Source organism: Falco rusticolus, chromosome 2 (genome assembly GCF_015220075.1).
Source record: "Falco rusticolus isolate bFalRus1 chromosome 2, bFalRus1.pri, whole genome shotgun sequence".
Classification (NCBI taxonomy): domain Eukaryota; kingdom Metazoa; phylum Chordata; class Aves; order Falconiformes; family Falconidae; genus Falco; species Falco rusticolus.
In genome coordinates this window covers 59,136,152-59,161,323 of record NC_051188.1, presented here as the reverse complement: position 1 = coordinate 59,161,323, position 25,172 = coordinate 59,136,152, and the positions used below count along the sequence as shown (strand labels likewise).

At 36.6% G+C, this 25,172-nt stretch overlaps 1 protein-coding gene across 3 annotated transcripts in view; it reads right to left on the bottom strand.

Annotated features, from left to right (window-relative positions):
* The window catches only part of TPP2 (tripeptidyl peptidase 2), a 54,654-nt gene that overhangs the window by 11,313 nt on the left and 18,169 nt on the right, over nt 1–25,172 (bottom strand). Inside the window, exons 13-27 of one of the 3 annotated variants that reach the window (XR_005102417.1) lie at nt 23,756–23,924; nt 21,838–21,995; nt 20,410–20,486; nt 19,365–19,471; nt 18,444–18,598; nt 17,218–17,334; nt 15,560–15,660; nt 13,450–13,546; nt 13,042–13,179; nt 10,943–11,187; nt 10,664–10,742; nt 8,448–8,486; nt 1,633–1,784; nt 1,441–1,537; nt 434–575 (exon numbers count right to left, since the gene is read on the bottom strand). Coding sequence is in view for 2 of the 3 variants with exons in the window: in XM_037376118.1 (XP_037232015.1) it covers nt 445–575; nt 1,441–1,537; nt 1,633–1,784; nt 8,448–8,486; nt 10,664–10,742; nt 10,943–11,187; nt 13,042–13,179; nt 13,450–13,546; nt 15,560–15,660; nt 17,218–17,334; nt 18,444–18,598; nt 19,365–19,471; nt 20,410–20,486; nt 21,838–21,995; nt 23,756–23,924 (1,862 nt within the window). In the remaining variant the exon portion in view is untranslated. The remainder of the gene's footprint in view (nt 1–433; nt 576–1,440; nt 1,538–1,632; nt 1,785–8,447; nt 8,487–10,663; nt 10,743–10,942; nt 11,188–13,041; nt 13,180–13,449; nt 13,547–15,559; nt 15,661–17,217; nt 17,335–18,443; nt 18,599–19,364; nt 19,472–20,409; nt 20,487–21,837; nt 21,996–23,755; nt 23,925–25,172) is intronic. The other 2 variants (XM_037376118.1, XM_037376119.1) reach the window with 2 other exon arrangements.

Genomic DNA, 25,172 nt, shown 5'->3' with positions numbered 1-25,172 from the left:
AACAACAGGTCTCAAAAATACTTTGAAGCACAAGAATGGTCCTCACATTTTTCAGAAATGAAACCTTTTGCAAGCAGTGACTTAGACTACGCAGGTAACACTCAAACACCTCTACATCGATATTCTAATGGTCCCTCTGATCAGAGATTAAGCTGGATACAAAAACTTAATTCCCCATTTTTCTGACACATCTAAATCCTGAAAGCGCACTTGTTTATTTTATTTAACATTGCCAAGTAAAAATTTGCAAGTTTGAGTGTTCCTGCATTCTGGAGATATAAGAAGAGAACAAAATAATTTTGTAGTCAAGTTTGACATTACCTTTGCCCCCCAAAATGACACAAGTTATTAAAAAAGTTTATAGCCATTCCATTTCTTATAAGCAGAGACAAAGTACATAACTACAGAAATAGGATGCAAGAAAATTATTTACTGGGTAGGTACTTTTTTATAGTAGTTGCATCAGGCCTGGGATCAGTCTTCATGGCAAAATATACTGCTAATGCTGTCTGATCAATATGAGAGATTACAATATTTGCAGCTTCAACAATTTCATCAAGTCTTTTCATTCGTTCCTAAAAGAAGAACAGAAAAGGCGTTTAGCACAATGAAATCACTCTACTTGACTGCTGGCCCTAACACTAGGATAATTGCAAAGGTACGCAGAAATAACATCAGGTAATTCAACATGTTCTTTTCTCCACTTTCTCCAATTTTTGATTAAAAAAGCTGGATAAATGCAGGAAATCTTGACAATGCAGATATGTAGTCCATTTCACTGAAAACACTGAGAAATATGAGGTGGGTATATGCAAAATGCAGAGTTTACAGAAAGAAAACCACCTTTCAGTACAAATTAATCCTCTTTAATAACTGTTACCACTTTTTTTAATTTCAGAAATAAATATAAAATCAGAAAAACATCCAAGCTGACATATACACAAAGCTGTTTATCTTCAAGATAAACAAAGCAAAGTTATGTGAACTTTTCTGTTCACAGTTCTCATTTTTGAGGACAACTATGGTGGATTTAGCTGTTGTTTCAAGGGGTCCCTCAGTTGTCTGAGCAATTCTGGTAGAACAAATTACCAATCCACTAGAGGAGCAGAATAGGATGTGTGCTTGTCTCAGTAACCACCATTTAGAATACTATTGTTGCAGCCTAAACCAGTAAGGAAACTTACAATGTATTCAACTTAACAAGGAATAAATGATAAACAAATATTCTATAGGTAGGCATACTTACATTCTGCTGTGGGATTAAGTAAAACACAGTCAGTTAAGAAGGCAGTTGTCAATCTAATTCAGAATTTCTGCTTTATAGTACCGAGTACAGCTACAGCAGTCACTTCAAGACCAAACATGTATGAAGAAAGATTCAGTTGTATAGGCTACACGGATGCATTGAGACAAAGTCTAATTTAAAGAGTGTTAAATAACCTTTTCAGAATCCAGCTGATGAAGTCTTGCAACATACAATGGAAGATGGTTAGGAAATGCTTCTTTCAACTCATTATACATGTCAGTGGTATCCAGCCTAGAAGAGAGGAGGTCATAGCATGAAATAGCAGATTCTGCATAGGTTTTTTGTACAGCTGCTTCAGGCTTGTGTAGTCATGACAGCAAACATACTTGGTCATCCACTGTATTTTTAGATCTCTTAAAGCTTCAGCAAATTCTTCTTTTACATCTTTTTCTTTTTCCTGTTCTCTTTCTTTCTCTTTGCTGCCATTTTTACTCTTTGACAGTGATGGTATCAGGTGATAGTGAACAGTAAGGACATCCTGGAGGTGGGAAAAGACACATACTGAGAGGGATACAGTATGCTTTTTTCAATGCTGTATAAAAGTTAAATCATAGCAAGCAGCTACTCCAAGCTACGCATAAAATGAGTAAGGATTCTGAGAGCAAAGGAATTAGTTGTTAAGAATTCGGGAACTGCTTTAACTTGTTATTTTAAGCGATACAAAGATGTAAACAGTAAAACAGCACGCTGGGCGTAAGACAAGAAAGCCTAAAATTTAGCAACTTTGATATTTTTGTATTTGTAGAGTTTTACATGATATTAATCAGGAAATCAGAAGGGTGGGTCTTTTTCTTTGTTTATAAAAAAGCAAGTAACTTGGTTAAAAGTCAAAGGAAAAAAAAATCAGTTAGAGAGCCCATCCCACAAATCTAGCAATAAACTAATGAATAAAGATGACTGAATTCTAAAAAAAAAAAAAAAACCAGAGTAAGATAAATATGAATCATGACATAAGATAGATGTTTATTCCTCTTGAGACAGGATTTCTTGCATGTGCCTACTGATTTAGCTGATGCATTCAGTCAACTCTTTTCCAGTTTGCTGCTACAGACTTTCCTTTTTCACCTCTATGCTCAAAATAAGTAGACACAACAGCAAGATGTTTTTAAACCTGAAAAGGTAGCATAGAAATAACACTATAGTTTGAGTTCATGCTACACTACTCAACAGTTACCATTAGAAAATGGGATACAGCTATTTAAAAGGAAAATCTTAACTGATCTTAGATCATGCTCTGAAGTCCATTTGCTAAGATGATTTACATATAAACTTGTAAATAAGCCATCATTAGATTTCAGTCATTGCTTCTAAAAAATTAAAATTGCTGGGGGAGGCTATTTTATTGTTTTTTGGTTTAATGTTGCAATTTTTAAAAAAGCCTCTCCCCAAACAGTGTGGGGACATGTCCTTTTATTTTATATGTAGGATATTTCACACAGAAGATCACTTAAGTTTAAATCTTCTAGATACCATTACTGTACCACAATATTGTGCAAAATATTCTGCTGCATGCTTAACTACTGTGGCAATTTAATTATTCATACAAATTATTCAAAACTAAATTTGTGGGAATACATTTCCTATAAACAAGGTCAGTGTTTCATAATGAAACTAAGTCTTGTGCGGAAGATGGGAGTTATTTCAGGTTACTTAAACAGTGAGTAAAAATGTGACTGTTAGAAATTGCTATGCATAATCTTGAAATAATGGACTTCAACACTACACTTCTGAAACTACTCTAGAACACTGATGCAGAACAACTTTATTCAAACTGATAGTTCAAAGAGACCAGCAGCTTGCTATGGGTTACTGAAAACAATACTAGTAAGAGAATGTGACATCAATATTCCCTTAAAATAAATTTTCCAGCTGCTTAATACAAAATTGCAGATGAACCACAAAACTGACATTCACATTTTTTTAAAACCCTAGCTTAACTCACTAATTGACATTGAAGTATAGCTTTCACAGGAAATATCCTGCACATGTGCATTTCAAGTATGAAGTGCATGGCCAGACAAGTACACCTATATGCGACTCCAGCAAGACCTAGGCCAGAGCATGATGAAACAGTTCATGGAGGCAGGCACACGTAGTGGAAGATGCAGAAGTCAGGAACATGGTATGGCCCTGGCTAACATAATTAGAATGGCAGAAAGTAACAATACAGTTAATTAAAGCAAACTGAACATTAAGAAGTTAATTCAGTAAAAAAAAATCTGAATCTGTAGTTTCCAATGTTTTTTAAAAGACATCCTCTACTGAAACTAATACTTCTGTAAGAAAGAAACCTGTCTTCCTAGAAATATTCTTCTAATATTTCAGAATTTCCTTCTTGAAAGTCCTCTTTGATCTTACTTGGCAACATATGTTTGGAGTTACGGATCTAAATGGCCTCTGCATTCTCAAGCCTTGTCCATACGAGAAAGCTCTACTACTCTGGTTTAAGGTTCAAACCGAGCATAATTAGATTAACAAAACCTCACTTATGTGGATGAACTCTTTAAGAGACTAATTCCATGTATCTAAACCATCAACAGCAAAATGTCATCCTGCCACCCTCTCAGCTAGGTACCTTTGGCCGCATGAGATTCTGCAAGCATTACAAGCTATAACCACTGAAAGGGAAACACTGTGTTTCAGACCTAGGCACCCTCCTTTTTCAAAAGGACTTATGAAGAAAGAGGCACACTCTTCTGTACAGACATCAAACTTATTTCATGGGATCCATAAGGTCTAGGTGCTTATCACATTTAACTAAACTGTCTTAAGATGGACTGAGGCTTCTTTATTTTCTCTATTTTGTCTGTAAACAGTAGCATCATTTATAAAAACTCAGCAACCTCCTAGATAACTGAGGATGCCAAAATAACATTGTCATTGCCATTACAGAAACATTCATCGTTAAAGATTAAGGAGAAGAAAGGTAACTCTTCACAATTCAGTGCTTTAATGTCTTTTCTTATTCCAATTTCACCTCTAACTGTTCCACACTAAGGTAATTGCTACAGTGGTGTACTGGATTTGATTTTATATATGCATCTCTATAAAAAGATAGAGTTATAGACAGAGAAAGGTAGCAAGCAAGCATATTGTCCATTGAGAAAAACAGTTTAAGGAAACTTTCAAACTAATGAGAAAGCTGCCCTTTGTTCATCCTCCAGAAAAAATTAAGCAATGTTAAAAATTCTGGAAGTATACAGGATATGCACTTTGGTCAGTGTACTCTCTGCACAGTCTAGTAAGCCTCAGTTTACTTTTTAGAGCTACAAACTGCATACATAAACAAGCACAATGCCCTCAAAACAGTCTCCTCTTAAAAGAGCTTAATTAACATTTAACCCAATTTTGTTTAAAAGATTTTAACTTAGATTTTTGTCCAATGATTCAACATTTAGTACTTCACGTGGAAAAGACACATGAACTATTGTTACTTATACTTTAAAACCCTTCATAGCAAAACTAACCACAGGAAAAAGCTCCTTGAAGGATCACAGGCCTCATTTTCTGTTTGACAAATACCATGCACATCTGCACACACAGAAATATGAATGTGCATACGGAATTTGTATCTGCTTTAAGATGTATACAATTTGTGCAACATTGCTCATTTTTACAGCAATACTCGAAGCTGAACAAAATTTCTTGAAGTCACCTGCCAGGCTTACATAAAAATAAATCAGACATGTACTTCATCCATTTTTTGAAGGCCTCCTGATTAAACAGGGATAGTATCTTAATGCTCAAAGGTAGACATGCTTTTATGTTTGCCTCAACAATGCTATATATTAGTCTTCCACCACTACTTATCAATATCAACTACATAATGCATTTCTTGCTTTGAATTGGAGGAAAGGGTGGCTGAGTAGGAAGAAAGATGTAGAAATTTTCTATCCCTTAATTAGTTGTTACATATTGCTGTTCAAAAGCTGCATTATATAAAACAACAACAAAATTCTTACAGACCAGAAAAAGTCAGTGATCTGTTTTCATTGTAACTATGTTCAGGACAAAAACTTCAAGACAAGGGGGAAAAAAAAAATAAAAATCACATTGTAACTGCACCTAAAAGTTAGGTTGTGAAAGAAGAAAGGTACATAGAACCAATTAGTTTTTCCTATGGTTGTTTAGCGCACGCCTCCCCATTAGAAACCAAGGGCACTTCTACGGGTATTGTGGCCAAGCCACAATAGTGCACTTTCTACTTCAGTGGGAATCAGTTCAAAGGGAAAATGTCACTGAATTCTGAACTTTGTAGACATCACAGGCTCAGTAGTCAAATTTTTATTTTATCTTTAGCCCAGACACACTGCAGGAAGGCAATTGAATAAAAACCCATGCCCAAGGTTTGGTTTGGGTTTGGGTTTTTTTAAGATAAAATTAAATTCCCCAAAATAGCTCTTCCAGCAGAAAATTATGGATTAATCTAAGATTCTGCTGTATGTATCTAGTAACACAAAAACACCTGCTTATTCTGTCGAAAGAACCCATTGATTTTTCTGTCTAGTTGTAAAAGAATTAAGTTTATTCTTTGGAAAATTAGGCTGCTATTTCCTGGCATAACTTCAAATTGCTTTCCCGCAAAATAGAGAAGATACTGAAATATGGGCTGGACGAGCAGTCAAGTAGATTGAAAGCTGCTGAATGGCCAGGCCCAATGGGTGGGCAGGGGGCTGTTTGAGGAGGGACAACTGTTTCACTGGGGTGTCCTCATGGTCTCCAGGGAAAGCGGCAGATTTTTTGGGGGGAAGTAGCAGGACTGGCTTAGCTGTAGGGTGATCAGCAGCACACAGTTGGAAGCCAGTAACCAGTGGTGTACCCCAGGGGTCAATATTGGATTGAATGCTGTTCAGCATCTTCATTATTGATCTGGATGACGGGGGAGAGTGCACCCTCAGCAAGTTTGCAGGTGACACCAGACTGGGAGGGGGAGGGGCGGCTGATACCGCAGAGGGTTGTGCTGCCATCCAGAGGTACCTTCACAGACCGCAGAAACGGGCTTTCAGGAACCTCGTGAGTGCCCAAGAGGCAATGGCCACAAACAGAGACACAGGATATTCCTCCAGGCATAAGGAAATAATTTTGCACAGTGGGAGTTACTGAACACTGGGAACAGGTAGCCCAGAGAGGTGGTATAGTCTCCTCCCTTGGGAGATACTCAAAAACTGTCTGGGTATGGTCCTGGGAAACCAGCTTTAGGAGGCCCTGCTTGAATTGGGGGTGGGTGGTGGTGGTGGGGTGTTAGACCAGAGGACCTCCAGAGGTCCTTTCCAGCCTCAGCGATTCTGTGCAAATAAAGATACTTTCAAACACCAGAAATGCCCACCCTGGATTTCTGGTAGTGTCATGAACATAGGGTGCAAGGTAATGAGTTCCCTCCCTCCTTCGACTAAAAAAAAAAAAACAAAACAAAAAAAAAACAACTTTCCACAGACTAGTCACCAGTATCAGAGCAAAAAACCCACACAAAATAAAAATGGGGCTTTGAAATGAACCCTCCTAATCCTACAAAAGTGCCTGGACTTGTCTGTGAAAAACATGAAAATTCTACACATGCATTTTTGACTGACTAGGTCATAAACGAAATATATAAACATGTTTTCCGCCACAGAAAACATCTTAACCACATGTAAACTTGTAACAAGGCAGGGTAAATGTTTACAACTTGTAAACTAGGAAGGCCTCAGAGTTGCAGTCCCAAAAAATATATATTAATGAAGATCTTATGGATCCATGCTCTGAAATACACTGTTCTGTTTATTTGCTGCTAGTACACTGATGCCTCTTACGACTAATAGGTGGTAGTATGAAGAACAAGTTTTCATTCAAGCTTGAGTGGGTCTACTGCTCAACTCTGAACACAAATCTCAGTTCTAAAAACAACAGAACATGCAACCTCTTAGATCTGTTTAATAGGTTTTGTTATGCAAATTAAATAATGATTAGAGTTTAACTCCCTCAGATTTGCTTAGTGAAGATTTTATACCCTATTCATCAGGAAGCCATGCATTCACATGGCATTTAAAATAATCTTTCTAGAAGTGATCCCCACATTTTTCAGATATAGTATGAAAATAAAGTTGCAGCAACACGCATTAAAATCCTTCTTGTAAAGCCTAATCAAATTCTCACACAGTTACTACACCAAGACCAGAGTAAGTTAGCAGGCTCAGCTACCAGCTCACTGTTAACAAAATAACAGATTGCAGCAATAAACTGTTATTCATGATTTTCATGCCTTATTTCTAACAGTCCTGACTAATTTGCACTCCAGAACACAGTACCTTGAAAACAAAAGAATTTAAAAGCCTTACAACTTAAAAGCAAAACAAGAAAAAGAAGAGTAGCCTTATAAAGATATCCTACTCAAATAGTTTTGGGTTTTTTTGGTGTTGTTTTTTGTTTTGTTCGTTTTTATAAAGACTGTTTCTGCCTCTGACTTCCGGCAGAATATTGTATTACCTACTGAAAAATATGAGAAAGAACAACATTAAACACTGCTATATTGTCACTCACTCCCTACCCAAAGTATCTCATACTGCTCCAAAATTCTTTCTGTAAATTCTACTACATATTACACTGCTGTATAAACTCTAGCTGATAATGAGTTATATTCAATTTGAGTAGAATCTTGAACTGAGAGACTTTTCAACCAAGTCCATTGCTCCTAAGAAAAACCTGCTTGCTACAGTAAGTTTTTTACAACTGTAACGAAGCCAGCTCTCAATTCAGTAGACTTGGTATGCAGTTAGATATTCAATTCTACATCAGAATGTTAGGTTCATATTCAGTTCTCAATGTGCAGACAGAACAGAATAGGCAGAAACACTTGCCACAGAAAATCTTCACCACAAACATTGAAGTTTTCAGAGTATTTAATAAAAAGAACAAATTACAGACCACTAATCATCACATGCATTTTTACAGAAGTATCCAGATGTTCATACGCCTCTCAGCTCTGTATTACAGTAGGATTTTGTTATTCTACCAGTAGACATACTGAAGGTGCTGAAGTAAATAGCTGACAACTAAGGAGGGTAGATGAGGGAGACAAATTAAAAACCAATACTGGTAGACAAATTCTTTAAGTCATAGGCAAAAAGACTTAAGTATATCTTTTTCAAAAACTAACATTCAGTACCTTTTTAAATTTTCCTTGCCACTTTGCTGCAGACTGCCCCTGGGAGTTAGAATAACATACCGTAAGAAAACATGCACACACCACACAGGATGGAGACACCTTCTCTGTACATTTATGGTTATACTTTCAACCTACAGATTTTTAAACTTTTAGAGAGTCACATCTATCATCAAACATGCTTTTAAAGCATGCTCTTTCAGGTTTTAAAAATTAATAAAACAATGCATTATTGTGTATACAGTCTGTTATTCCTGTAAGACAAGCAGGTGTTGTTAACCACTTAGCTTAAATTAATAAATTACAGAAATTCAGCCTTCAATAGATTTTAGATTTTGACTGTTTAGTGGCATTGTTCTATTTCATAATAAATATACAGAAATTAGACACATTTTCCCTCACATTGCATCCACTTGCTGACCTAGACAACTTTGCTGCCTAGTCCTCCTGTTTTGCCCCCTGGTACATACCAAGGTTCACTAAAAGCAGCAAAAAGTATCTGATACTATTTGATACCATCCTTTTTCCAGTGAAATACGACCATAACAGTAATGCCTTAGACTATGACATGAGACACACCTTAGCTAGAATTTCTCTCTGTGTAAGCTCTTAAGTATTCTTCGTCACACAAAGATGTGATAGGCAATACCTACCTACCTCCTACTTCCCATCCCAGAAATCACTGTATATAACCTCCTACTTCCCATCCCAGAAATCACTGTATATAACCTCCTACTTCCCATCCCAGAAATCACTGTATATAACCTCCTACTTCCCATCCCAGAAATCACTGTATATAACCTCCTACTTCCCATCCCAGAAATCACTGTATATAACCTCCTACTTCCCATCCCAGAAATCACTGTATATAACCTCCTACTTCCCATCCCAGAAATCACTGTATATAACCTCCTACTTCCCATCCCAGAAATCACTGTATATAACCACTTAGTCTGGTTTTAAAATAAGATAGACGAGAATTACAACCAGCAGTACAAGGAAGTGCAGACTTAAGTTATGGAAACTATACTACACTACTGTAATGGATTTAACCATGGAGTTCATAAAAGTATACTTGCAACCTTGCAGGAATCACGAAGAAATACAAACCTATGTATTTTAGAGTTCTTGGTTATTAATTTTATTTCCTCGCTGATACATAAATTCTCGACTGACGTTATCTAACCTGCAGTTACATGCGATCTGCCCCAAAAGCACTACCTACAACCAAATCAGACTGAGCGAACTAAACTTTTCTACTCAGAAAGATCTAAAGGTACCTGTCCACCTACTCACAGAAGCTTGTTTTCTGTGAAAACAAACTCTTAGTTTTATACATGTTGTTCAGCCACATCTAATGATGTATGGACATAGATGAAGTACTTCTACATACTAAGCATCACCAGGATTGATTCAATTTTATTTTCAGCTATGCTATCTATTTAAAAATAGCTAGGGGATTTAAATACAGATAGGGAATATTCTAAATACCTCAGCAACAGATACACACAAGAGTGATCTGGTTACTATAATCACTGTTGCACTACAGATTCATACAACTATAAACCAGTTTTTACAGGATGCTGAATTATGAGCACTAAAAACCCTGAAGCTTTTTTCTAGCATCACACAGAGCTTTCAGATTATTCTGTTGGAGCATACAGTCATATCAGTGGTTGACAACATCAGTGTGCAGCAACATAAGAATATCTGCTTATGCATCTGAGTCAGCAAAATTCCTGCTGCTTTGTCACAGTAACATATAGGTGTTAAAAAAGCACATATTTTTGCTGAAAATTGTATGCATGCAAGGAACAGTATAGCTGTTTATTACAGAACCAACATGCACAAAACAATATATACACGCACGTATTTTTCATTCAAAAATTATACTAAGCTAGGCAATTACACAAAATCACTTTTAAAGGCTCCACACCAAACAAAAGCAGTTGCTTCTTAAAATACAAGGATTTAGACTAAAGAATTAGCATTCAAAATTTAGAAAATGCAATTTGAAATTGTAAGATTAAAATAAAACTAGAACTACTTAGAAGTTACTCTGACTTTATAATGAAACAACTGCTTCTAAAATGTCTTGTGTAACTAAACCTAGTGCTCCTTAAAGTACTAAACCCCTGAAACACAGCACTTCCTAGCATGCCATTTACTCGCTTCAGAAGTTTCAGAAAAAGAAGCCATCATTCATTTCAAATACTCACAGCTTTCTTTCCAAGTTCTGTTTTAGACAGTGTAAGAGCTCCTGCAAGGTAACATCCTGGTCCTGCTCCTTTAGGTATTCTATTCAAAGAAGGAAAGTTCAGTGTTAACACCAGGTTCATTCCTGCCCCATGGGGACTACAATATAGTACCCAAACAGCAAAAGAGCAACACAAGAAGAATTACCAAGCCTAAACACATAGATACTTTCAAAGTATTTAGTTAGGTGCAAAGGCAGCTTGTTAGATATAGATGAGAAAAACAGGACTTCAGTAACTTACTTGTCATCAGGCAGCGATGTAACAAAGAATGGCTGACTGTGTTTTGGTGGTAATGTCAAACTGTTGGATTTCTTCTTTCCTAAGAGAGCAAGGCTATGGTTTTCATAAATATCTAAGTTCAAGGTACTAGACAACCTGTGAGAAACAATAAATGGAAGGTCTTTGATGCGGTCCAGTTCACTGTTCTGTTCATGACGAATTTGTAACCGAATAGTGTAATCTCCTTTTTCCAGTTTCACAGAATACTGAAAGAAAAAAGTTCTCATAAATGTCAAGATTAAGTACTTTACCACTCATAAAAGAAACCCAGAAATAAGACTGTCATGTTGTTCTTGATCCATATTGCTCTAGCCATTTAAAATATGCTAGATTACTTAGTTTTGGAACCTCCTGAAAACAGACTGCTTTCAAGACTTGATAGTGGCCAAAACACATTTTGGATTGACTGGAAAAAAAAAAAAAGTTTTCAGACCACAATATAGGCAGACTTTGTTTGTTCCTATTCTAAAACTGTAATAACAGCTCAAATACTTAAATCACAATTCTTTCTAAACTTGCAGTTCAAAACCTCTAGCAGGTTTGCCTTGATACACTTTCAGTTTACTATGTAGCTTTGGGTGTTCTGTGGTTTAGATTAGAGATTATCTTCTACTGTCCTAAAAACTGTACCAGCTTTCACACTGAGAGACCCCCAGCATTCCTGTGAGATTTAAGGCTGCAGTTCAAAGAGCTGACAGACTCTCTGCCCTGAACTTTTTATATATGCAGTTAGGGCTATGCAGGTATCTTCTCCATGTATTAAAAAAACCCAAACAACTAAAACAAAAACCTCAAATACACTCCCCCCTCAAAAACCCACAAACCCACCCAACTAAAAAAAAAACTGAAACAACCCTAGACTTAAATTTTTAGCTTTGAAAACATTCTTTCATTTCTATCAGCTTAAAAGGGCACGTGGATGTTTTGAGCACTAACATGCTAAACATTGCTGTTTTGCTGCTGCTGCAATAATACACAAGCCAGCTCTAAATAGAAAGGCAACTACTTTGCTCCCAGAATCTCCCTCTGCAGGGTTAGGGAGTCATGCTTCCTGTTGGTATTTCTTCCTGGATTAAATAATTTTGAATTGCTTTAGAATTGTTCTATGATGCACAACACCAGAGATTTACAACGTGGTGGCCCACTAGGTGTAAGTAACAGAATACTTCAGTGATTTTTAGATTTTATAGCACCTTAAAAATGCAAGTTAAGGAACAGAAGTTTAAATAATGCAATTTCTGAAATTCCTCTATAAGACTCAAAAACATGCTTTAAAGTTGATCTTTTGTACGCTTCCAGAATGATCAATCTATCAAAATAAACATTACATTGATGTTCAACTGTGATTTTGGATCGGTAAAAAAACAGTTTCAAAACAAAGAAATATCGGAAATGTTTCTCTTGTGCTTTTTTTGTTTAATTCCCCCTCTCCATATGATCCAGACACGTGGTCTGTTCCAGCAGAAAAAGATTACCACAGAGGGTACAGTATCTACAAGTCTTGCGCAAAAAACTCCCTTTGGAGACAGCAACAGGAAATAAATCAAGCTATAACATTTAAAAGGCTGTCTGATGATAGCAACAGCACAGAAGACAACCTTCATGGATACAGAAGCCTCTGGATCTATCAGCAGAATACAGAAAAGGTAAGATAATGGATTCTTTTCACTTTAACAGAAAAGTTCAAGTATCATCTTTGTAAAAAACACAAAACAAAGACAACAAGAACTTGAATTCATTTCTTGAGAAATACCAGTCAAAATCACAAGAAATCACAATTTAGCAGCTTTTTGTAGAAATAAAACCACACCATAACTCTTTCTTCTTCCTTGGAAGAGGAAAAAAATCATAATGTTCTATTTCATGAGATCAAACCTGTCATTACTTTTTTCATACAAATATATCACCACTGAACATGTCTTCCTGTGGACATATAAGAACATCATACCTATGCACCAGGAAATTTTAAGGAACTAACAGCAGGCCTGTGAGGTGAAAAATAATGAAAATTTTCACGCTGTGCAAAAACCAGAAAGTAAAACAAACACATTGCTCTGTACCTGGTGTGGATAAGCATCTCCTGAACCCATTTGTCTTTTGTTCTGGTCAAAAATAATCCACAGTTGACTATCAAATTCAGATTCGTACAACAACTCACAAAGAAGTGGACAGCTTGGTGTTACTTCTCCACTCTTAGGCTATTGAAAGAAAGATCAAAACATTTAATCCACTACTGAACAAAACAAACACAATCCTTATACAACATATTCAAAAAGACAGCTGAACTAAATCCCATTTCAAGCAACAGTAGCTTCTAAAGAGAACCAAATCAGAATTTTGAGTGGAGAGAGTCTAGGGTGTGAATCTAGACCTCATTTTTGACAGAAAGCTAAAGTTAAAATCTGGTTTATGAAAACATGTTGTATTTATTAACAACTTTTAAAAGAAACAGCACCCATAACCCTTACCTGATGGAAATTATAGGTCAAAATCATCTCATACAGTTGACGATTATTTGGTAAAATATCTCTGGAGCCCAAAGGTTTTATTTTTGTACTCACTGGTCTGCAGTTAAACAACAAAAAAACAACAGAAGGTACTCTTAAGAAACATGCATCCTCTATCAAAACTTGTCTTGCTTAAGCAGAAGCATATTCTGAAGTACAAATGAATTCAGCACATGCAATAACATCTCTTGAAATACTGTAACTATCTAGGCAGCATAAACTTCTCAGCTAAAATGAATGTTAGTTCAAAACCACACAGTTTAGTGACATTACAGACATTGCCAAAGAAGCCAACAGAACTTAGCAAGCATGTCTAAATGCTCAAAATCAAAGGCTATAAAAAGAAAAAGTGGGAAACCCAACAGACTTCAGGATTAGGAAAAAAAAAAAAAATCAGGTTACTTTAAATCTCTAGCATTGGTGCTACAATCAACACTTATTCATAGATTGAAAGATTAATGGCACAGCAATTACAGAACAGAACAAACAGTTGGTAATTGTTTGTTATAGAAGGTTATTATCAGAAGTGAATCTGTAAGAGGCTTTACAGAAATCAGAGTGGTAATACAGAAGAATGTTAGCATACGCTTCTTGTGTAGTTAGGACAAGCTATTGTTCAGAGCAGTACAAACACTTTAGAACTTAAGCAAAGAATATAGGCTAAATAATAATGATACAGGAAAATAAGAGCTTTGGAAATAAAGAATAGCAGAATGAAGGTGACCTAGCATCCTTTAAGTTTACATTTCATTAATTCATTCCGACAACCTTTAATTACATGATCAAAATTTTTCTGTAAGATTCTGTCAGCTCTTTCATTGCCAGGAGCACAGGCTAGCCACCCAGTAAAACATCTGGGTCAGACTACAGGTCTATTTAATCCAGGCTTCCTAGTCTGGCAGACACTGGATAGACTGCTGACAGAAGACTTAAGAACGGAGTAATACCATATATGATACGTCCGCTTAATACTCACCCTGCTTCCAAGCATTTTAAACTCAAGAGACCATATGAGAAGCCATCCAGTACATTTTTTCCTGTGTGCTATGACTCGTTACTTCATTCAGGAGACACTACTCATACATTAAATACATAAATATTTCTCACTAGTTTATTTAACTGCAGTTCATTTATTGTCAGATGAGTGCCTCAAATAATTACAAGAAGGTAAGAGCACTTCTATTTTACAAACCAAGAATGAGGCAAAGGTATAGTAGGGGACTCTTATTTCCTCACTTGAGGCGTATCAAATAGGGTCTTTTGGAATCTAACATTAGGTGGCATGTTCATCGAACAAATTCCTAGCAATCTCAATTCCAGCTGCAAGTATCCAGAAGCCCCCAAAAGAGACCACAGTCTCCACCAAGAGGCCCAAATAATGGAACACTTTGGATTACTGTCCACTGTGAACTTCTCTGGCTCAAGTCTTAAAACTAGTGCTTAAATAGCATGGCACTTCCCCCCCCCCCCCCCCCCCCCCCGGAGTGACCAACTTTAGTAATTGCTGCACTGACTAAGAATTTTCCAAAGCTTTTCCTCCAAATCAGCATCCATTAAAACTGACAAGATAAATACAACTTTCCACAAAAATTCTGCACCAGATCCTACAAAAACACTTTCAATCAAGCAAGTGACAGATGACAGTCCTCCTGGGTCAAAATGGGCAGGACCTGAAGCAGCTGCTTAAACTCCGCCCCCCCCCCCCCCCCCCCCAAAAAAAAAGTAGCACCAAGTTAACTCTACAATTTGTTTCTTTAGATATTAAAGTGCTTAAGTGCCTCCATGAGAAGCAAAGGAATATTTTTGTATTTTTTTTAAAAATATAAAAAAATCTTTTAATTCACTTAAGGAAAATTGTATCAACACCGGTCATCATAACTGTCAAATTTTGTCCAAGTAAAAAGGAACCAAGAAGGAAAACGCTGAGAAGTTTTATTAATTGATGCTTCCAAACCTCCTTAAAATTTGACAAGGGTACTGGTTATTCTAAATTTCACTGTTAACTTGTTACTGTTTTAACTACATCAAATAGTTTTCCCACTTTTCAAATACAGTTCCCCAAAAACTCTACCTGAGCGTTTGAACCCAGCTCTTCAGATTTATGCAAGGAGCAATATCTTCATACTTCAACAGGGACTGAACATCAAATCGCACGATGCCTTCTGAAGCATGCTAAAGAAAGAGTATATAACAATTATGCTTCTCTACACTTACAATGTCAGATGTGGACCATCTGCTATGTCCCTCAAATATATAATGCAAGCTGTATTGATCCACACTAAGTAATACTGCATGAGTTTGAAAGTGTCACAAGCCTGTCTCTATTTTACAACAGCAGATAAACTGGGACTTGCAAAACTTTAGCAATTGGAGCTGAAGCCTTACTTATATTGCCCCCCCCCCCCCCCCCCCCAATAATTTAAGTAGTTCAAGTCACGCTTCAGGCAGGGCTGGGTTTTGTTTGTGTATTTGTGATTACTTACTTTGAATATGCAATTCAATAAATACAAGTATTATTTATCTAGAATCTTAAAACAAATATTTTGTGGTGCTTCTGCTCAGGATTATGATTACGGAATAGTTTAACTTTGTGAAAAAGAAACAAGACTACAACCACAGGCTCGTGATGGGCAAAATAATTCGAAAGGTTTTTTTTCTAGAAGCATCCCACCAAACAGCTGACAGTGTATCAGTACTATCAAAATTTATTTTATGAATGTTACAGGTGCTCAAAGAAGGAAAGACAAAACTGTTTGTATTCTCTCAATTTTAACACTCCATTATTCAGCTGATGTAATACTGCTGGGGTAGAAGGGGCTGCTGTGCACACCACTACCAGCAGCTCTTTCTTTTCCTGCTCTATTGGTTCAAGACCTGGTACCTTAGCATAATGCACCCACTCTTTCCCCAGTTTCTTCAGCTCTTAGAGCCTGAATACATCCAAATTCACCCGTGGGACAGCTATAATTTGCTCTGGCCCTTAGATGAAAAAAACCAGGGAGGAGCCAGGATAAATTAGCATGGTGCTACTTCATGTGGGTATTGCCATCTCAGCTCTCTCCTGAGGGAGGCAAAGCCAAGCCGAGCCAGGCTGCACAGGACAGCAGAGAATACAGGAGCAAGACAAAGTGCTGTAAATATTATGATACTAATGTTTTCAGCAACTTTTTCAGTCCTTTAGTATCACAGAGCCTTAAGAACTGTGACCCATCCACTGTGCTTTCAACTGCCCTAAACAATGGCTCTCAAATCAATCAGCACATCTTAATACTGAACAGAAAATAAATTTTAATGACATTTTATTCTGAAAATGGTATTCAGAGTACTGTCTTTTAGTAATGCTAGTCTAGATATTCAGGAACTGCGGTCCCAGCAAAGTTTATTTACACAAACACTCGCTAGCGTAAGTGTAATTACAATTTTAGCCTTTTAGTATGTCTTTTCTATTAAGGTTGAGTATTTTTGTTTTGTTTCGGGGTTTTTTCCCCACTTATTTCTCCCCTGCTGATTCATAATGAAAAGACATAGAAAACCCCCACAAATAATGGTAATAGACATTTTTGTAGGACTGAACTCCTATTTACCTATTTTTAAGAGAAAACGCGAATATCTCATGTATAAAGCTACTTCTACTCCTTCTAAATACAGCAAGAAGGAAGAAAACTTTTTTATTATGAGATATAAACAGGGCTTCAAAGGAACTAAAAATAAAACCTCTGGAAAACTTACCATGTTTAGCTGAGGAGTAGCACAAAGTACACCATGAAAAGAAATTGTGTAATTAATACTAACATCGCTAAGGCTTGCCCACCACCGAGCAACACAAAATTCAATGGTTTTTCCAGCCTGAGTAAAAAAAGCACAAAGTTAGACTCAAGCTTCTATCTTCCCCTTCTATTCCCCCCAGCCTTCCTAATCCCAAGCACCCACCCTGTCAAAAAAAAAAAAAAAAAAAAGATGAAAATAGACCCCTTTATGTCCAGTTTACTGTAATTGTACAGGTTTGTACAGTACCAAATAAGACATTATACTTGGTCCAGAAAACACAAGACAGCTCCAAAAAATAGTATGACTGCATCAAAACAAAGAGTGTCAGCATATAACCTACAGAGAAAGGTACAGCCTTAAATGTTGTCTTCCTTTCCTATCCTTCAAACTAGGCAGACAGGTTAGTTCACAGGTGAGTTTAACATGTTTATAATATAAAAAGAGATCCCACTCTCTGTCTAAATAAGATGACACAAAGCTTGGGAGGTTTAGTGTTTTTGATTATTGGTTGGTTGGGGGTTTTTGTTGTTTGGTTTTGGTTTTTTAACTAACACGATCAAATTCACAATGTGCAGTGGGACAAACTTAGCTTAGGGTCCCCCACCTGACATTTTCAGAGTGTAAGGGACCGAATAGCACAGAAATCATAACCACTCTTAGGCTTTAGAGCTATACAACTAAATTAAACAAGGCAGGGGACAAACTTGAGAAGTGGACACTGTCATCCACACCTCTGAACTGTTACCTCACTCCCTGGTTTCATTTTGGACTCTTCAGCCAGCATTATTCAAGCTAAGCCTGCTGTGTCTAAGTAGTATGAATGTAAACCAGTCAGTTTTCACCTGGCTTCAACATCAAGCAGATGTCCAAGATCATGAACCTTAAGCGCTAAAGGCAAAATGCCCTGAACTACAGCTATCCAAAGGAAAACAAACTAGTTTGTATAAACAAGTACCAACAAACTGAAGAAATTAAACACATATGAGACCATTACAAAATAATTAAGAAATACTAGCAAGCTATTAGAGCTCTCTTCAAAACTGAAAACCAGATGCACTCACTACTGTAACAAACATATGATTCCTTTGGTTTGGGGTTTTTCTTTGGCAAGATAATTCAGAATGAGTTATGCTATACTGCACTATTACTTCCTCTCTCTTCCCCCACGCCACCCTAAGGTAACTTACCAAGACAGGAAATGCTTCAGTCACTGATCCTTTTTCTGGTAAGGATGAAAATTTGTAGAACTCATGACTTCTGTATGCTTTTTGTTTCACTAGCTGAACAGCATGAAGCACAAACTTGGCAGTCACATCAGCTGAACATGAACATACTGTCACTTCTAGAGTAAAGAAAAAAATATTAATTTTAGTTTCAAAAGCCAAGAATTTTAGAAGGAAAGCAGAGATTCACCAGAAAAATACTACTTTCACAAGTAATTTGTAATTTAAGAAATTATGGAGCCACTTGGAGTACTGCATATGTGAATAATGCTTATATATCAGTTACTTACAAAGACCCTTTCAGATTAAGGAAAACTAGAGTTCAGAGATCATGTGAAAATTAAATAGTTAGTACAGATATATTATCTGTATGGAATTCAGCAGCAGTCTGTCCTAAATTAAAGAGTTGTATCAGTAACTTCAGTCTAAATCAAAGATTCTTGAAAGGATTTAGTAATCTCACACAGGAAGGCGAGAAAAAAAAATATCTTTTTTTTTCCTCCTTGCAGAATTACAAGCTGCTTGCCCATTATGAAAATCACATTTTCTTCAGTTAAGATATCTTTCAACACACAATCTATACACCTGAGGCCAAACTCAGATAGTAATACTTTTCCATAAACATGAGGTATTCTTCCATTTACGGGCAATCACTTCAGATTGTATTTGCTGGTTTCCATAAGAATGAGAATCAGGATTCTACTATACCAGAAACCATGAGAACTCAAAATCACTCCTCTAAGAGCTTAAAATCAAATAAATATTTTATGTATTCATGGGTCAAATCCTTCAGTTCTTATTCAGGCAAAACTCAAAATGATTTCAAAACAGCTTTGTCAAGTCTGACAGATGCAATTTTTAAATTTATGTAGTCATTCTCCTCACCAGCCCATGTAGCTCCCTGTGGAACATCGATGAAATGCCTTCGTATTTGACCAGGTTTAAAATGAACATCTGTGTATGTCACGTCATAGCTTGATGCTTCATCTACTCTGTATGTCAAAAAGAAAACACAAACATTAATCAAACAAGCTGTGAAGTCTTTTAAAAAGTATTTTTAAATGCAAAAACACTCTCAAAAAACAGCATACCATGAGTATATTTAGTCCTCAGCACCAATTATTTTAATTCATACTAGTATAGAATCTGACGGCATAATATATCTAAAAGATTTAAAACATCAGCTCCACCACCTTATGTAGACACACACACTCCAAACCCCCCAGTTACTGGCCTTAAATGTGACTACCAAAGAATCCTAGTTTTCAGCAGATCTGCTTTTCCTGGCTGAGTGAATTTCTACTAAAGTGAGCTAAGGTATGTAAGAAGTAATATTTCTATGAACGTGTTAGAGGAAAGGTAAATATTTCCCCCCTCAGGGCAGATTATCCACTGAATAAGTTTAATAAGAAACTACCCTTCCTTACCACTATCACTGTATTCATATATTAAATCAATGATGTGATGGCCACAATGCTAACTCTCTCTACTCACTGTATTAATGACGAAAGCTTATCCCAATGTTCACCTGCCAAATAATGCCCCCTGCCTTCATGTACTGTAGTCTATCAGTTAAAAATGAAAAAAAACCAAACCCAAAACCAAACTCCAGTGGAACCTACACCTATGAGTATATTAATTGATACTCTGGTCAACAAGCCAGAAGTATTCTGATGGACCAGTAAGCCGCTGCCACTGTGGCTAAGCCCACCAGAACCCACTGCCTTCTGGCTGCCAGGACCAAAACTACAAAAAAGCCACTGCTGTGTTAAGTCTGCTGGGAGAATTTTTCAGATCTCTGCTCCCTTATCAATCTTCATAGTAAGTTCAAGAACTCTCAGAGAATAAGGTGGTAAAATAGATGACGACAAGTAAAGTGGGTACATTAAACTAAACTTACAAAATGCGGATAAAGTCTGGGTTTACTGACCTTGTTGGTATAACAACAGTTATTGGAACTCTGAACAGAGGGCCTGCATTAGGCATTGCTATATCATAGCCACACACCTAACAAAATAAAATACAGCCACTTAAAATCTTTGGTCAAAATAAAATAACAGAAGACAACATTAAATTTAAACCAGTTGCAGAGTATTTTGAATCTTTGTAGTTAGCACTGAGAAAAAAAGAGATCTTCATTTGACAACTGTTACCCTACAAATAGTACAACAGCAACATTCACCAGAAAAACACCCCAAAATTAATTTTCACATTTAATACTAGTTTCAGCCTTTCCCCGGAAGTTTTTAATCTTTCATCCCACATTTGATAGTCACTATTATCAAAAGCTCAACCTAGGGACAATTCTGAGTTGAAACTGACAGCCTTATTATTTCTATTTCAGCTATTTTTGTTGTTGTATTAAAAATATTTTAATCCTTGCTTCCCAGGATTATGTTTGAGAAACTGCAGTTCCATTTACCATCCCTTTCATGGCCAAGCTATAAATGCTATCTCTGAAATTTTTTTTCCATCATCACTTTGCTCTCAGTGTTCTTTTCTCATCACATGTTCTCAGTGGTACCTCAGAAGACTTGCAACTCTAAGCATCTTAAGCAAGTCACTCCCCTAAAAAGCAAGCTGGTATCATCTTCATTATGATCAACTACAATGCAATGGAAACATTTCTATGTTAAGACAAGGTTTGGGATGAGGATGGAGCAGGCTGAAAAATATTTTTTGTTGGTGGGTTTCTTTTGCAGGAGTGAAAGAGGATGTCTGGGAAAGAAAATGAGAAATTTAATGGCTTTCATATTAGATTTGTCCAAATTTGAACATAGCTGCTCAAAGTCCACAAAACATTTCTGCTGTACACAGCCATTACCACACATTTTCCTCCTTCACCTTCCAAAATGGGATGGGGTACATGTGAGGAAACAGGAAAACAGGTTGCATCACTGTACTCAAGCAACTCCTCAAGGTAAAGCAGAATCTTGGGTCCGGATAAGACTGTATGGCAACACCACAAAGCTATGCCTGTCCCTTAGCCACCACAGAATGACAGAAATATTTAAAACCACAAATCCCTATCCTCAATAATGCAGGACTAAGCCAGATAGTCAAAGGTGAAAATATATCCAGAGAAAAACCTTTAATTAATGGTTATTTATTTGGTTTCTATGTTCTATATCCTTTATTTTTAAGCACAGATAGTCAAAAGTCCCATTGGCATGTACTATGCTACTTTGTATAGCATAACTATTGCTGAAATCTGGATTCAGTCTATACAGCAACATGGAGTGTGGTCTCTACAGCACACAGCTTTTATTTCCTTAAAAATTAGTTCCATATAAAGTTGAGAGACCACATGAAAAGGAAAGGGCACAATATCTTGCTTAGAACACCAATGCTTCAATACCTCTGTATAATGCAGTCCTTCTCTCAGACCACGTGGATCCACACGAATATTTATGTGTCTACACTGGTTCATAAGCTCTAAATGACTAGGACACTGGATCCACGGTGCATTTGAAGTTAAAGCTAAATGAAGCTGAAGAGATATTCTTTCAGTGTTTTCTGTCAAGAAACAAGTTTTAAAAACAGTTCAATAACACAAATGTGTGCTCATATTCTACTATAACAGTATTTGCCATTTAAATGTAACAGGAACCAATTCCTTAGGGCCCCTGGATGTCAGAATCTCCACAAAGGATCATGTTCAATATTAATTATTTTACATTGAGAAAAATAAAATAGCAGCAGTAAAATAAAGTAATATACAGCAAAATAAAGGTTGTACCCAGCTTTGAAATATTCCCCCTGAAACAGTCAAACGTTGGCTAGTAAGCAATGCTTCAGCTACCCACAACATATTCTGGAAGCAGGTATAAACTTTCACGTACAGATACAAAGTCTTGCCTAATAAAGAGAGACAATAAAAAGCAACTGCACCAATTCTGATGGTTATAATAATAACCAAATCACGTTATAAAGCAACCTAAGTGAGAGATAGTTTATTAAAAATTACCATGATAATCTAGTCTGACTTTGCAAACAGTCAATTCAGCCGATTTCACAAATAAGCTTCCATGTTAGAAAAGCTTCCAGAAAAGCATCCAACCCTAGTTGAAATGTTCTCTTCCTCCAAAGATTAATGAAACTTTGAATTTTTTTTCCCACATTCCTACTCCTAATTGACCTTAGCTTTATTCAGACGTTTCATTACATCTTTGTTTAGTAGAGAAAAGAACACTTCATTATCAGATGCAATTCCCTCATAGGTACATGAGAAGCAATAAAAGCTCAAAGACATCTTGAACAGACAGACTGAGCAGATCAGTCTCCCTTAACCTCTTATTACAGTTTCTTAGACTCAGTCTTGTTGAAGACACCAGACACGGCAGAGAAACTGGACAGGTACTAGCAAAACAACAACATCACACTACAAGGCAGTCATAAATTACAAATCAACTGTTTGCAAATTATTTGCTTCCTGCAGAATAGCCTATCGTATGATAATTTCATTTTTCAGTGTCATACAGCAAAATTTAAAATTTAATTTAGTTTAAAATTTAAAAAAAAATAAATTAAAAAAATTTAGGAAATCTACTGATTGCAATGTAACCTCTCAAACAACTAAGTTACTCTGAGTCAGTAACCTGTTCCGACTCATACCCTTTCTTCCCCTAAACTCACCCCTTTATCACATGCCAACTTTCTTGGGAATCACTGGTTTCAGGAAAGGAATTAATCTAGTAACAAGCTCTCACATGGATCGTTTTTTGAATACAACGTAATTCAGTCTCTCAGGGAGTTCCAACTTGTACTTAATAAAGCAGGGCAAAATGGTTTACAGAGAAAAGAAGTCAAACCTTACTTTGATTTGCACAAGTTACTTTAACTCTGTTAGTAACTAAAACCTGTATTAACCCCTGTATTGCCTTCAGATATATTTATGTTTATCCATTATTAGATACCGAATATACATCTAGTTTGTTAAACTAACATTTTTCTCAGGTTGTGGAAACTTAGATAAAGTCCAAATTTATAATTTATAGTCTTAAATTAACTGAGAAACTAATTTCTGGGTAAGTTCTTCCATCTTTAGAAGAGTAATCATTCTTTGTCAATGGTTATCTACATGGAAGTGCTGCAGTTACAAGTCTGAGGTTAGAATGGAAAAGTTGTTTAGCTGCATGCCTTCATTTACTACATAATTTAGAGCTGCACTTAGACCTTTTACGGCACAGATTCCTATTGCTCCTCCTTATCACAGCTTTTTATTTAAAGAGTATACTTTATTTCCCACACCACCATATATAAAAGCTCTTTCCTACCTGTATTCTCAGGAAAGACAGGTTCTATGCCAACCCCATGATCAGAAGGTGCAGCTATCTGGGCAGGATCTCTGAGGTAGATTCCACGGTTGCTGCCGACGGTAACTGTAAAGCCTACGTTATTTATGAATGACGAGTTCTGAATGAGGTAGTCATAGGCTTTATCAACCTGTTTTGAAATTTCTTGCTTTAGAATGTGTTTTTACTAAAGTAATTTATGCATATTATCTTCAATATGAAGCACGCACAGCAAAAAACAGTCAAGTAACCCACATGCTACCTGACCCGCACTGACTGAACCTTAGACAATACTCTGTATAGAAAATGAGGCAACATTTTCAGCATGCAACAGGCACACAGAACACAAAGTCAAAAGCATTAAAAAGACAAATCTCCCATGCCACAAATCCAACAAAAGATGTGTAACAGAAATTTTCAGAGATGATTTCAAAGACAAAGAGGACTTCAAAGGCCCAGAACTAGAATACTAATTTAGACACCTTTATCATACGTAGAGCAACACTAGTTAAGCATTTAAACATTTTAATACAACACAGGAAGTTCAGCAGTTCATAAGAGACAAGCAATATGGGATGCCCATTTAAGTTTTATATACCGATATAAAGTAAGAGAATCAGGTCATGAAATCCAAACTTGGATTTATGTAAATAAGCTGCCACAGCAAACTGAGATGACAAGTTCACCTTTTTCATTTAAAAAGACAGCCTTGTACCTCGCTTTCTATTCTACTGACTCCAAAAACATTACATTCTTTTCTACTTCACAGTGAACTACTTTCACCAGCAGACATTAGGGCACTCTCCTTTGAGACAAGTCCCAGAACAGTTTTAACCTCATTTTAACACGCTTTAATCACAGATTACTAAATCCTGAAATACGACTGCTGCATTCAATTTTTCTGTGGCAATGTTTTTTATTTGATATGGCTACCACCATCGTTGCCTTCTGTATCAAACTCTGTTACAGAAATGCTTAGTGGATGGTACCCACTAGGTTCTAGCATCAACAGAACATGAGTTTTGGGCTAAGCATTTAATACCTAGCATCTTTAAGCATGAGAGAAGAATCTCAGTACCTCTATTTGGCTAAAACAGGAGTGATTGTAGGCAAAAAATAGCAGCAGCTCTTTAAGAACCTAAGCTTATGCACAGGGAGACTTGTCTGTTACTGTGCCTTCCTCATACAGAGGATCACATCACAAATTTCCGAACTACAGGATACAATGAACACACAGACTTTTCAGTGTAGGCAAGCAATGTCATTGCACAACTACAGCTGTACTGCTTTGTGAACCAGCGTGGGTATCTATGTATTTTCACTGCCCAGAACTTACAGTTCCAGCTTTTGTCTGCACAGAACAAATTCAAATCTCTCCGACAACAGCATAAAAATTTTT